The sequence below is a fragment of the Amblyomma maculatum genome, chromosome 4 (assembly GCF_055883805.1).
Source record: "Amblyomma maculatum isolate TAMU_Amacu chromosome 4, ASM5588380v1, whole genome shotgun sequence".
NCBI classification, from domain to species: Eukaryota; Metazoa; Arthropoda; class Arachnida; order Ixodida; family Ixodidae; genus Amblyomma; species Amblyomma maculatum.
Genome location: NC_139347.1, coordinates 167,931,017 through 167,945,205, shown reverse-complemented (window position 1 = coordinate 167,945,205; position 14,189 = coordinate 167,931,017). Strand labels below are relative to the sequence as shown.

Sequence of the window (14,189 nt, the reverse complement as noted above, 5' to 3'; positions counted from 1 at the left end):
TTGGAATCCAGTTTGTTACCCTAAGCGACCATCAGTTATCCTCTCTTCGCACTACATGTCCTGCCTATGTCCGTTTCTTCTTCTTAATTTCTACTAGAATGTCGGTAACTTGAGTTATTTCTCTGACCCACTCTGCACGCTTTCTATCTCTTAATGTTACCCCTACCATTTTTCGCTCCATAGCCCTCTGGGTTGTCCTCAACTTCGTTCCTCAGCTACTCGTTTACAGATATGCAATGTCAACTAGCCGTCACATCGCTCTTGTGAAATATGCAATTTGTACAACACTCATCGCACAACTGCCATTCGTCAAAAGCTTTTCATTTGCCTTATTAATAAGCTCAAGGCAATCTTTTTGCAATGCTGACCAAAATGAGCAATGAGCATTCCATGGGTTGTAACTAAAAGTAAATATTTATTTTAACTACCTACGCGATGTGAAGAAATGTTAAAAACATTCGTCAGCACACAATCTGCAGATACCCTTCTATTGAGTGGGATTGGCTGGTCATATTCGTTTTATAGGGGGGGGGGGATATAGCATTAGCGTCCTCTTTTCATCTTAAGCCGACAGCTTCCTGCAAGAGGTGTCTCACATCTGTCCCTCTGTTTACAGCTTAGGCAGCTCATTCCCATGTGACATTGAAGAACATGGGATCGCCGCTGGTGCACCTGAACACACGCGAGAAACTAGCACTCGATGGCAGCACAATGTTGCAGATCGATTTCGGAATGGACATGTCGCCGATGGCGCGGCAATGCACAAAACAGGACACAAGGAAGAAGAGCCGATCTAACTCCGGATCGCTTAGCTCCTGCAGGCTCCGAATGCGGCGTAGACCGTAGCCCTCTTCTGTTTCGAACTGTTCGTCTCTGTAGGCGCCGTCCGAAGGCTCTTGGGTGCCGTCGCTTCGGAAGAAAATCTTCCTCTGTATAGCGTCCAGAACATACGAATGAATAAGAAGCGGAACGTGTTGAGAGGGGTGGAGACTCAGGCTCTCGAAACCTGGTCTCATCAATGAGGAAACTCTTCTGAACTGTTGCTTGTTATAGTATCGTATCTGATCGAACGGCACCGATTTATAGCTGGCTGTTCTGAAATAGATGTAGTAGAACATAAGCCCAAAGTTCAAACCTATAAAGTTTCCTAACACCGCCATTTTAAGCGGCATCGGGAAGCTACTGTGAAAAAGCGGGGGCAGTGCCATATGCACTGGAACCCCAATTTCCCGCGTTACCAGGATCCTGTAGATGTTAACCATTGCGATGGTTGGAATGTGGCGAATATTACTGGCAGGCTTCTTCATGGAGTCTTTGAATGTGGTCGCTCCTGCCGAGGCCACAGTGAGGTACATTCTGAAGAAAGAGCCTTCCAGTCTCGGGACATATTCGTATGCCTGCTCTACCATCTCCCACGTCATGGACATGTTGAAGGCGTTCAAAGACACATCGTTCATGACTAGGAGCATGTCATCGGCCGCGCTGACGTCGGCGTGACGGGTGGCGTTGTAAATGGCGTTACGAACTTCCACGAACACCTCGAATAAAGCTGCTACTTCTTGTTCATATAACAGCGAATTGAGCATCTTCCACACGGCTAAGGGCATGAGACTCGCAACGGCCTCAAAGCAGCGAGATGTTCTGAACCCGTCAGTTTCGCCGGCGGTTCCAAGGTCGGCCATCAAATGTCTGGTTAGGTAATGGGACGCCAGCGGTGTCAAATACCACACAACGTATGCACCAATGTAGAGCTGCGCAGACGTCCTCGCTTCCTCGCTCGTTGTATACCCCTCCAAAAATCGTCTGAAGAAGTGCAGATGGATGACAAGGATTTCGTCCTGAGGCCACAGCTGCGAACTGTCCGGAAGGTGACGATTAACTGCGATGCGCACATCCACGTCTGAAAGGTTGACGTACTGGGTGTCGGGGAAGCCGTAGTGGGCGTATAGGTCCCGCGACACAACCGCGTGCGCGCGAAGAACCTTGTGTATCATCTCCTCGTAGGACTGACCAGTGCCGCCAATGATCTCGGCAGAGCGACGTAAATACTGGCGCACTTTACGTTGGCGCACCAGGCGGACGAACTGCGACACCCATCGAGGCACGGATGGGTCGAGGTATAGGTAGATGATGTTCTGCTGCGGCCAGACGGGGTGGCTACCTACGGTCAGCGACCACAGGGCTGGCACGCCGTAGTCTAGTGACAACCCAACTATCCTATCGAAGAAGTCCACTCTCGAGGCAGTGTCAGCTGGAACAGGCCAGCCTAGCTTCGATCGCTGCAGAAAAGAGCGCAGCGAGTCCTCGGAGCCCGTGTGCCTCAAGCAACTGGAAAGAAAAATCAATGCAACATAAGCGTATAGGGTGTGGTAGGCGAAGGTATTAACTGAAAATACGTATTTCCCCTGAAGTCAGGTAACTCCTATATCATACTTACGTACGCCGGAAACTCAAACAATGATCCTTGGCACCTTCACAATGTAACTCGCGTGCATGAACTGTAAATCCACTGTAAAATGAAACAGGCTGTTAACCTGTTGCAGTGCTTTAGTAAAAGTATCCTCGGTGATATAAAGAAACCACCTTCCTGAGATTTCTTGAATCGCGCAGCGTAATGTGGCTTCATCTCTGCCCCTCAGATTCTCGTTTCTGCCCCGCTCACATCCGGGCGTTCTCAACTGCCACTCACTATAGGCCCTCACCCAAATCACGCAATTCGTATCTGTGACTTGGCCGCGGGTCAGCGATGAACGATTTTACTACACGAAATCGTTAAAGACCAGAGTCCCCAGAAACTCCGGTGTCGCAATAGTCAATGCGTTTCTGGAACTTGATGGCTTTTAGGTCATCAGTTGTTAGGACGTCACAGGGCCCAATGTGATGGCCGAATATGCAGGCCCTCTAAACCCGGGCTTCAGCACTGAAATGGGAGAGTAAGATCAGAAATCACCCTTTCAGGACCATTGTATCTCGAATTAGACATGCTGCACTTAGACAATGCAGGCACGCTCGTACTGCTTGCATAAGCGGGCCTTGATATCCAATTCGGGTGGTCTTTCATATGATCTGATTGCTTACGATAGTATTCTATTTTCTGGGAGCGGGATAATACAGGAAACATACAAAGGAGAGCCAGCAATGCTGTCCCGTCTTACCCTTATAGGCGGACGTCACGTGTTCCTAACGTTATTCCAAGAAGTGACACATCGACGTCTGCACCTGCCCTTGAATATTTATAACGGTGGAGTTTTTCTGGCAATAAACTCACGATTCATCTTTCCTGCTCCAGTTATTGTTTTTTTTTCGCAATTCCATGCGGTGTTTTCGTGAAAATTGCTTGTTGCTTGTTTTGTTTTCTGCGCATCGTTTTTGAACCTTTTATTTCCCTCTGTTCAATTGGTATTAGCACGTATAGGGTGACTGTTCTTGCCGCAAATTTATGTAATTCTCACCGACACCTAATCATTCCTTCAACGGAAACACTTCAAAGGAATGCTTCCTGAGAACTTTGGCGCTCATCTGTAGAGAGCGCAGAAGTAATGGTTTACTCCAAGAAACATTTTACGCATTTTATAAAAATACCAGGCAGCATCATGTCATGTCAATCAACTCTATTATTCTTACTTCTTGAGATTAGCTAGATGTTGCTTAGAGTAGTGTTATTTGTTGAATTTGCTATACCTTCCGTCAACAACCGCAAGTAGCTGTACCTGTTGATAATTTGTCATCGAAAGGACTCCATTCATTTATAAGCGAGAGATATCTATTTACCCTTCGAAAGATCAGAAAGCTTTCTATTTATCGAGAAAAACACCGTGCTGAAGTAATATTTATGCCTAATAGGTGCCTTAGGCATAACGTCTTAAATTCAACGCAGTCTTCTTCTTCACTGTCTTACACCTCAGTGATGTAATATAGTGCTGCTTTACGTTGCTTGAACCTAACATCATAATATGGGACGCCACAACTCGGTAAATGTAAACACACTGTCTTCCACCATGCGGAACTCTGCTTAAATAGTTGATTAAAGAATAATAATTCTCCGAATTTTTGCGTTATTAGTTCAGCGCAGGGGGGGGGGGGGGGGTGGGGGGGTTAATTTTTACACGGAGATCGGAATAACCTAGCTGTTTCATTTCAGCAGCATGCTTCTCTTTCTCGTTGGTATCTTAAGAAAGCTTGCGAAATATGCGCAATGCATCTTGAGTCCTCTTATGCACGGCTGTAACGTAGAGCTCCCAACCAGGTTCACAAGTGCAGAAACATTCCCGCTGACAGTGCCAAACTAAGCGGCATCCGCTCAGTTCATCGCGCTGCACAGTGATGTAAAGAAACAAATCGAATGCTTTCTTGAACTGCGCCACTCAACCTTGCTTTCCCTTCCTTCTTCGTGTCGCCTGTGTCAAAGCTCAAGAAGCCCTCCACCAGACATGGCGGTCGGTTGCCTATCCATCACTCATCGCACATCATGGCGCGCACTTGCCACTGTCAGGCTCAATATGCTGGCGCGCTTTCAAGATTATGCTGGTAGTAGTGACGGCCGCTCACCTCGATACGACGAGAGAGCACGCTTTGTTCATTCGAAAAGAATTTGGCACAACCCATTACTACGTAGCACTAAAGCAGTGTCGCGTGACTTTTTTATATTTTTCTGGCTTTCATTAAATTCTGGAGAAAAAAGGACCCTGCTGGCGACATACGCCGAAAGAAAAAAAAATGATTATTTCTTGATTCCAACGACGAAACGAATTTTATCCTATAAACATTTTGTGTAATTAATCTGACAAAATAAATTATTATGTGGAGTTCTGAAAGGTTCTCTGTGTTGGCAAGGCAAACAATATTTCTTTGGATTCGACTGGATTCGGAGCACGGAATTTTTTTACGATCAGCCTTCCATAAGCTTTTGCAAAACGTTACATTGGGCGAGTTAATAGATGTTCGTAACGTAAAACAGCGCAAACTACAAGGGACAGGAAATCAAGAAGACACGCAGGACAAGTGCTGACTCGCAACTAGAGGTTTATTCACTAAAATCTTCATTTATAAAATAACAATCAAGGGAAAGATCACAAAATCTAGAAAAAACATAACACTAAAAACACCTCCCAGATATGCTCCTAGCACTGTCAAGGACCCCAGAGATGCGCAATCTTCCCGTCGTAAAGAAAAACGGTTGGTTTGCTGATGCCATTCTGTTGGTCCTTTGCGATGTGGAAAGCCTCGACAAGCTCCCGTGTCGTCTGATGTCTGTGGGTGTGCAGTAAACGTGTGTAATTAAACAATGCAGCGCACTTTTTTATCACTTTACACACCAGGAAATGTTTAACCAAATGTAAAACGACCTATGGCCATTATTTAAATTATCCCTGTTTTCCTGTAAGCGCTTGTTAAGGCATTGCCTGGTCAAACTAATGTAAACGGTTCCGCAGGACAGGGGAACGCTGTAAACAAGACCTGTTATACGGGCCACAATCCCTGTGCGCAACACCACATCCTTTTTTTTTCTTAGCCTCTTTCTTTCAGTGGCAGGGTAGAGCGTTTTGAGTGTGACAGGGGCTGAAACACGCCAACATTATATCTGCTTTCTATGTTCTTTACTCCATGGGAGACGCGATGTACGGCCAGAAGCAAAATGAAGGGGAACACGGGAGCGCGTAGTCTCCACGCTTTCAAATGCGCTGTCACAGACAGGTGACGATATTCAGTGGTAAAGACGCTTCCAAAGTAATCTTGGTCGTCTGCTCTTTCCGAGCGTACCCTTGGTGCTACCGATTCTAGTCTTTTGTTGGTGGTAGCGCTTTACAAAGCGCAGAGGCCACGCGCTCCCGCGTTCCCGTTCATTTTTCTTCTAGCTGTACATATAGCAAAACAGCAACTTTCTACTTTTCAGGCTGGACATCCGTTGCAGACGGAGCGGCCTCACGCTTTAAAGATTGAAGTAACCGAGAGCATGCCCCAGCTATACCTTGGTCTTGAGATATATATTGTTACGGGGGAAATGGATTTAATATTTACAGAAAATTCGTGGAATACATGAAAGCTACGTACAGTCTCAAGCACAGTCTCAGCAAAGCTTGTCCCCGAACGAGTGTACGCGCCACGACTTCGTTCTCCTTTTTCACAACCGCAACCGTCCACTTTGTCCTTCGCTTTCACATGCGCAATACTGCGCGGCCAGCATAATTGACGTAACAGTTTCCCCCGGGACAGATGAAGCTCGTCCTCGAGCGCGTCAAGTATAGTTGGAATAGCAGCGTTTCAGTCGTGCCACATGAGCCAGCTGAGTCGTCCGCGAGCATCGATTTGTCGATGTAACTTTAGTGATAACGTAAGTTACTTCACTTCAACGACTTAGAACAACGAGGGGTCCAGTGTATTGCCACAATAACGTCTGGTACAGTCCGCGGCGTCGCAATGGAGTCCAAAGCCAAACCAAATCTCCGGGTTCATAAGTTACTGCAGCATGAGCCGCATCATACCGAACCTTCGTGCGGTCTTGGGAGACGATAGTTCGCAAACGAGTAAGATGACGCGCTTCTTCAGCAAGACAAAGATGTTGCGACAAGGATGGGTCATCGTGCACCGAGAATGGAAGAATGGTGTCCAGGAAGGTTGATGGTGAGCGCGCGTAAAGAAGGAAAAAATAATATCCGGTCACTTCATGCTTAACTGTGTTATAAGCGTGAGTTATAAATGGCAAGACGGCGTCTCAGTTCTTGTGATTTGATGTTACGTACGTTGACATCATGATTATGAGAGTCCGGTTTAGACGCTCGGCAAGGCCGTTTGTCTGAGGGTGGTAGGGAGCAGAAGGACGGTATTCGGAGCCACAGAGCCGCAAAAGTTCTTCCACAATATCTGCGGTGAACTGCCGACCGCGATCACTGATGATCCCACGGGGGGCGCCATGGCGAAGGACGATTTGGCGTAATAAAAAGTTCGACACATTGGTTGCTTTGGCAGAAATAAGTGCAGACGTCTCCACATACCGTGTCAAATAGTCAATAACTACGATAATCCAGCTACTGCCGTCAGACGATTTGGGGAAAGGACCAATCAGGTCAACCCATATTTTCTTGAAAGGCTACCTAGGGGATTTAACAGGTTGAAGGCCAGCAGGTGACGTGGTGCTTCATTTGAGATATTGGCAAGGGATACAACTTGCTACATAGCGCTTCGTTGTCGTGTACAACCTTGGCTAATAAAATCGTCAGACCCTCGCGAGAGTGCGCGCAAAACCAAGATGACCTGAAGTGATGTCGTCATGCATCGCATGTAGGAAAGCATTGCAAAGAGAAGTCGGGACAAGCAGAAGATGGGCGCCATCAGTTGAGTAGTTCTTTTTGAGGAGTATACAATCTTGAACCCTTGAATAATAACAGGTGTATATGCAGAATTGCGCGCCTTATCAAATAACGGAGTAAGTTCATGGTCTTGACTTTGCTCTCGCCGGAACTTTACGAGGTCTGGTAACATTTCGCTCACAGGCGCCAGGCAGTCGTCCAGTACATTTTCACCGACTGCCGTGCATGTAAGATGAAATAGGGACAAACAGTCAGCATCGGCGTGGCGGCGACCACTCTTATAGGACACAGAAAAGTCATATTCCTGTAGACGTAATGCCCAGCGGGCTAATCGACGACCGGAGGGGTCGCACAGGCCAACAAGTGAACACAAGGAGTGATGGTCGGTAATTACGTTGAAGTGACGGCCGTACATATATGGGCGAAACTTGGTAACGGCGAAGATGACGGCGAGACATTCCATTTCTGTCACTGTGTAGTTGCGTTCTGCTTTCGTTGAAGTGCGGCTTGCATAGGCGATGACATGCTGGGCACCGTTCTGGAACTGGATGAGAACCGCACCAACGCCCACGCCGCTCGCATCGGTGTGAACCTCGGTGGTAGCAGCCGGATCGAAATGGCTTAACACAGGACCAGATGTGAGCAGAACCTTCAGCTGCCGGAACGATGACTCGCATTCCAAGGACCAAATAAACGGAGCATCTTTTTGTAGGAGGGAAGTGAGCGGATGGGCAATTTGGGCGAATCATTGAACGAAACGGCGGAAATATGAATATAGCCCCAGAAAGCTTCTCAAATGCTTCACGTTTTGAGGTATTGCAAAGTCTCGCACAACATCAATCTTTTGGGGGTCGGGTCGAATACCTTCCTGATCCACTAAAAATCCAAGCCCCAAGGTCAGCCGTTCACCGAAGTGACACTTTTTAGAGTTCAAAATTAGTCCGGCGTTTCGGATACAGTCAATTACACAAGACTAAGCCCCTAATTATGCTCCCGAAATGTCCTTCCATAGATGATGACGTCATCTAGGTAGCACATGCATACCTACCATTTTAAACCACGCCGAACTGTGTTCATAAATCTTTCGAATGTCGCTGGTACAATGCCCAGTTCAAAGGGCATCACGTTAAATTCATAAGGTCCGTCAGATGTCACAAAGGCTGTCTTTTCTCGGTCCGACGGATGCATCGGGATCTGCCAATAGCCAGACCGAATATCTATCGACGAGAAATAGGATGCAGATTGAAGACAATCTAAGGCATCGCCAATATACGTGGAAAAGGATAAACGTCCTTTTTTGTAACTGCGTTTAACCGACTATAGTCCACACAAAATCTCCACGAGTTGTCCTTCTTCACCAAGATGACAGGGGCTGTCCAAGGACTGGAAGACTCCCGTATGACACCTTTCTTCAACATGTCCTGGACTTGTTCGTTAATCGTTCTGCGCTCGACTGCATGGTGATACTCGGTAGGGCTTCTGTCTGATAGGGATCGCACCACCAGTGTTGATCTTGTGTGGCATACGTGAATTTGGCGGAACAGAAAAATCGGCTTCCTGAGCAAAGTCAAACACAGAGGCGTAAAGTGCCAGAACTTCACATAACTCTTGTTGGTCGGATGACGAAAGCGATTTGTTTATCATCCGGGTTATATTCGCGCTGTAATCAGGATCCACACGATGGTGCGGATGAGGAGACACAGACCGAATAGAAAGGACCTCGTAGCCGTCAAATGTAGCCAACCTGAGGCCGGATGGTAAACACATGGGTTCTGACAAAATGTTTACAGTCCACAAGAGGGCACACCCATCTACGACGTCGACGACGGCACGGGGCATTAGTAAATTTTTCTTCACGGCATTGTTCATGTCAGCTTCAACAAACACAACAAATACCGGCACAAACATTGCAGCCATAGAAGGTAACACTACATCGTTGGAGACATAAAATGCACCGTCACTAGAGCTAGGTGTCTCCTCTACAAACGCAGACAGAATATTGCGGCGCAGAGAAATTTCGCCGGCTGCGCAATCGACCGTTGCTCCACAATCGCGCAGAAAATAAATTCCGAGAATAACATCATGTGTGGCTATTGCTAAAACTACAAATTCAACAAGAAAATTTCCCCTAGCAAAGACCACTGACACGCAGCAGAGACCCACTGGACGCAAATGTTCTCCCCCAACGCCACGAAAGCTGGCACTTCGGTCCAAAGCGAACATTATTGTCGGTCCAAGGCGATTTTTAAAACCGAGACTCATCACGAAAATTGTGGCACCAGTATCCACCAAAGTCACACCATTTACAGTAACATGCACTTTGTTCTTCAACATCACAGTTGGCAGAGGAATTGGCGAAGATGATCGTTTCGCGACCTCACCTCCATCGGTCGCTTCTGCTAGTTTCCCGATGGTAGCGTAGGCAAGAATCGACTTGGGGACGGGGACCGTACTCGGCGCGGGGGTGGTGGTGTGAAGCTGCGGTCAGAAGCGGGAGAGGCACTGCGAAAGACGCCCGGGCGAGGCTGTAGTGGACGAGGTTGACGCCACTAAATGCGGTCGTGATCACGGAAACCTGCCCAAGGGCGGGTCCAAGAACGCGATGACTGCTGTCGCCGGCGTTGACAAAACCACGCTATGTGTCCGCGGCGGCCGCAGTTGTAACAAGCGGGCGACTCACGAAAAGCGTAGACGCTGCATTCGGAGGAATTCGACGGTGGTTGAAAGACGATGGGAGCTGCATGACGCACGTTTGAATGTGTAGGAAAGCGGCTGGTCAGAGGCGAATAGGCGCGCTCATTGTCGTAGGAGTAGCGCGGAAGTGCTGGTTGACAAGCCCACGAGGCGGGATGTTCAGCCTGTTGTGGCTGAATTGCGCATTCCGAGTACACAGGTCGCGCGTCGGCGCCTTGCAGGTGCTTGGCCAGCACTTCACTCAACTCTGCGTACCAGAGAGGCGAGATCGTCGTGGACAGTATAGCTAACGCTAGCAAGTGTTGGGACGTTGTAGAGGCGTCCAAATTTGGTCACAATACACCGCATTTCTAAAGATTCAAATGTACGGCAGTACTGGATAACGTCCGAATTACTGGCTAGGGTTTCTTTTGTGATAAGGAAATTATAAACATCTACGGCGAATCCTTTTGAGAGATGGCCAACCTTGTCTTCTTCGGGCATGCGTCTATTAACAATGCGGCAGAGCTTCAGGACTTCCTCTGTGTATGTCGTGCAAGTCTTTCCAGGTAACTGTGCTCGCTGGGAAAGGGTTTGCTCAGCCTTGCGTCTCTTTGATGTGGACTCCCCAGAATAGTTGGTTATAACTTCCACAAACTGTTATCTTTTCCACAAACTTGTCCTAAGTAGAAAGGTTGTCTTCGTGGTTCTCAAACGACAGCAGAGCCGTGCCGGCCAGAGAGAATACCACGTTCGCAAGTTGCATGGCCGAACCCCAGCGATTGTAACTGACACGTTTGTAGTGCATCAGCCATCCTTGACATCCTCATCGGCCAGACCAGAAAATGTTCTGGGCTCCCGCTGATGCGGCCACGAGCTGGACGGTTGAGTGGGAGGAGTGACTTTCTCTGTCGTGGTCGTGGCTTGCCATGGCTGTGAAGTCAGGAGGGAGCCCGGCCAAGTGTCTGCTTCGTCGATGATGTTCGCAAGGTTCCAGGAATAACCCGCACACTCCACCATGTATATTCGGGGAATGCATGAAAATTACGTAGTCTCAAGCAGTCTCAGCAAAGCTTGTCCCCGAACGAGTCTACGCGCCATCACCTCGTTCTCATTTTTCACAAGCGCAACCGTCCACTTTGTCCTCTTGCACATGCGCAACACTGCACGGCGCAGCATAACTGACGTAACAATATATATACCGGGTGTCCCAACTAACTTGAACCAAGGGATACAAAATAATATATTTGAGGTAGGTCAGTGAAACCAATTGCATTCAACTGCCAGCCTCCTTGCGCACTACAGGCGATTTTTTGTTTTGCAATTACTTAATTAGCTAATTATGTTAATTTTTCTAATTGATTAAATATCGACTTTAGACCAAACATGTGAATTGGAAACTTGTAGAGCACCTTCAGAAACCCCCATTCCATTAATTGCGATAAAGAAAGTCTCACGTGTATCTTTTTTTCTGGGCTCAAAACAAAGCCCGCGAAATACAAATAATACCACGTGACTAGTGCATTTGTGCGCCGCGATTGTGGTGCTCTCAGTCGTGGTTTGAGCGAACGAAATTAGCTGCGGCCGTGTCTCCTTTGCCCCGTTAAAGCGGCAGGCCGATATGCCTGCGATGACTTCTTCGCCCGCGTCCGACAGCCGGCCCACGTGATGGTGCAAGTAGCACCGTGAGCGGCGAGCCGACACCACCGGGATTCCAACAAGCCCTCCTTCTCTCCCATCAGCGAACTTTACGGCAAACGGCTGAGCGATAAGGTATCAGCCACTGAATCTGCGCATGCAGGCTTGGGTAAAGGGGCGAAATGACATGTGACTCGAATAAAATTAGCGCTGCACCTTCATTTGCCGGTTCTTTATCGTCATCCGCCTGTCGTGATGTAGGCTGCTGCGGTGCACAGGCCTGGCCAAGATCGCGGTGACGACTCGACCTCGCTCCAACCATCGCCAACATTTCTGCCTGCCGCTGCAACGGGACCATCGGGTCACGGCCGCATCTGATTTCGTTCGCTCAAACCACGACTGAGAGCACCACGATCGCTGCGCTCAAATGCGCTAGTCATGTGGTATTATTTGTATTTCGCGGGCTTTCTTTCGAGCCCGGAAAAAAAGATACACGTGAGACTTTCTTTATCGCAATTAATGGAATGGGGGTTTCTGAAGGTGCTCCACAACTTTCTAATTCACATTTTGGTCTAAGGTGAATATTTATTGAATTAGAAAAATTAACATAATTAGCCAATTAACTAATTGCAAAACAAAAAATTGCCTGTAGCGCGCAAGCAGACTGGTAGTTGAATGCAACTGGTTTCACTGACCTACCTCAAATATATTATTTTGTAACCCTTGGTTCAAGTTAGCTGGGACACCCGGTATATATATATATATATATGTATGGAACATACATACATATATGTATGTATGGACCCTATGGAACATATCACGCCTAGCTTTCTGGTCTTTCACTATCTTCCTAACATCACATACTTCATCTGCAGCGCCTCGAGGATGCCATTTAACCATTGCGGTCGCTGCCTACCCCTTCTCCGGTGACCCTCAACCTTTCCTAACATCAAATTTGTCTCCAGCGACTCCTCTCTTCTCATCAGATGACCAAAGTAGCTGAGCTTTAACTTTAGAATTTGACCCTCCAATGATCAGTCAGGGTTTATGGTCGACAATATCGACTGATTTGATCTTCTGGTCGTCCAAGGAACTCTCAAGAGTCTCCGGTAGCCCCAGAGTTCAAACGCGTCACGTTTTCGGCGGTCAGCCTTCTTCACAGTCCAACTCTCGCATCCATACATCACAACTGGAAAGACCATAGCACGAATTATACGGATCTTGGTTGGCAGTGTACTGTCTCTGTTCTGTACTAGGCGGTCAAGGCTAGCCATGGCTTTCTTTTCCAGAAGCAGGCGTCTGCTAATTTCATGGCTGCAGTCTCCTTCAGGGGCAATTTTGGAGCCCAAGAAGAGAAAATCTGTCACAGCTTCCACTTCTTGTCTCTTGATGCTCCGAGACTTGATAGGGCAAGACGCCATGATCTTTGTCTTTTTATTGTTCAGTTTAAGCCCAAACTTCTCACTCTCTTATTGTACGCGCATCAGAAGTCTCTTGAGTTCCACTTCCCTTTCAGCCATTAAAGTGATATCATCCGCATATCTAAGGTTGTTGATACGTTTCCCAGCAATGTTCACTCCAGCTGAAGACTCGTCCAGACCGGTCTTCCAGATGATGCACTCAGCATATAGGTTAAATAGGCAGGGAGACAGTATGCAGCCTTGTCTCACTCCTTTCTCAATCGGAAACTAATCAGTAAGACCATGACCAGTTCTGACTGTGGCCTCTTGCCTTTCATGCAGCTTCCTGAGGAGACAGATGAGGTAAATTGGAACTCCTATCTCTTGGAGAGCTTGCCACAATCTGCTGTGACCTACGCAGTCAAACGCTTTCGCATAATCAATAATAATAATAATAATAATAATAATAATAATAATAATAATAATAATAATAATAATAATAATAATAATAATAATAATAATAATAATAATAATAATAATAATAATAATAATAGTAATAATAATAATAATAATAATAATAATAACAATAATAATAATAATAATAATAATATTAATAATAATAATAATAATAATAATAATAATAATAATAATAATAATAATAATAATAATAATAATAATAATAATAATAATAATAATAATAATAATAATTGGTTCACAAGAAGGGAAAGGCGCAGTATCTGTCACACTTGCTATGGGGACACCTGAACCGCGCCGTAAGGGAGGGGATGAAGGTGGCAGTGAAGGTTGAAAGAGAGAAAGGGGAGCCGTAGTAGAGGGCTACGGAGTAATTTCGACCACCTGGGGATCTTTAACGTGCGCTGACATCGCACAGCACACGGACGCCACTTCGTTTCGCCTCCATCGAAACGAAGCCGCCGAGGACGGGTTCGAACCCGGGAACTCCGGACAGTAGTCGGGCGTCTTACCACTGTACCACCCCGGCGGGGCATCAATAAAGCAGAAGATGGGTTTCTGAAACTGTCTTGCTTTCTCCATGATCCAGCGAATGCTAGCAATCTGGTCTCTAGTTCCTCTGCCCTTTCGAAACCCAGCTTGCACGTCTGGAAGCTCCCGATCCACATACTGCTGCGGCCTACCTTGGAGGATTTTC

The 14,189-nt window shown here is 47.0% G+C and overlaps 1 protein-coding gene across 1 annotated transcript in view; it reads right to left on the bottom strand.

Moving 5' to 3' along the window:
* Window positions 1-586: 586 nt before the first annotated feature.
* Window positions 587-14,189, bottom strand: part of LOC146193450 (uncharacterized) — a 32,675-nt gene continuing 19,072 nt past the window's right edge. Inside the window, exon 2 of the mRNA XM_084600554.1 lies at window positions 587-2,328. Within this exon, the coding sequence (XP_084456680.1) occupies window positions 627-2,328 (1,702 nt within the window). The 3' untranslated portion in view covers window positions 587-626. The remainder of the gene's footprint in view (window positions 2,329-14,189) is intronic.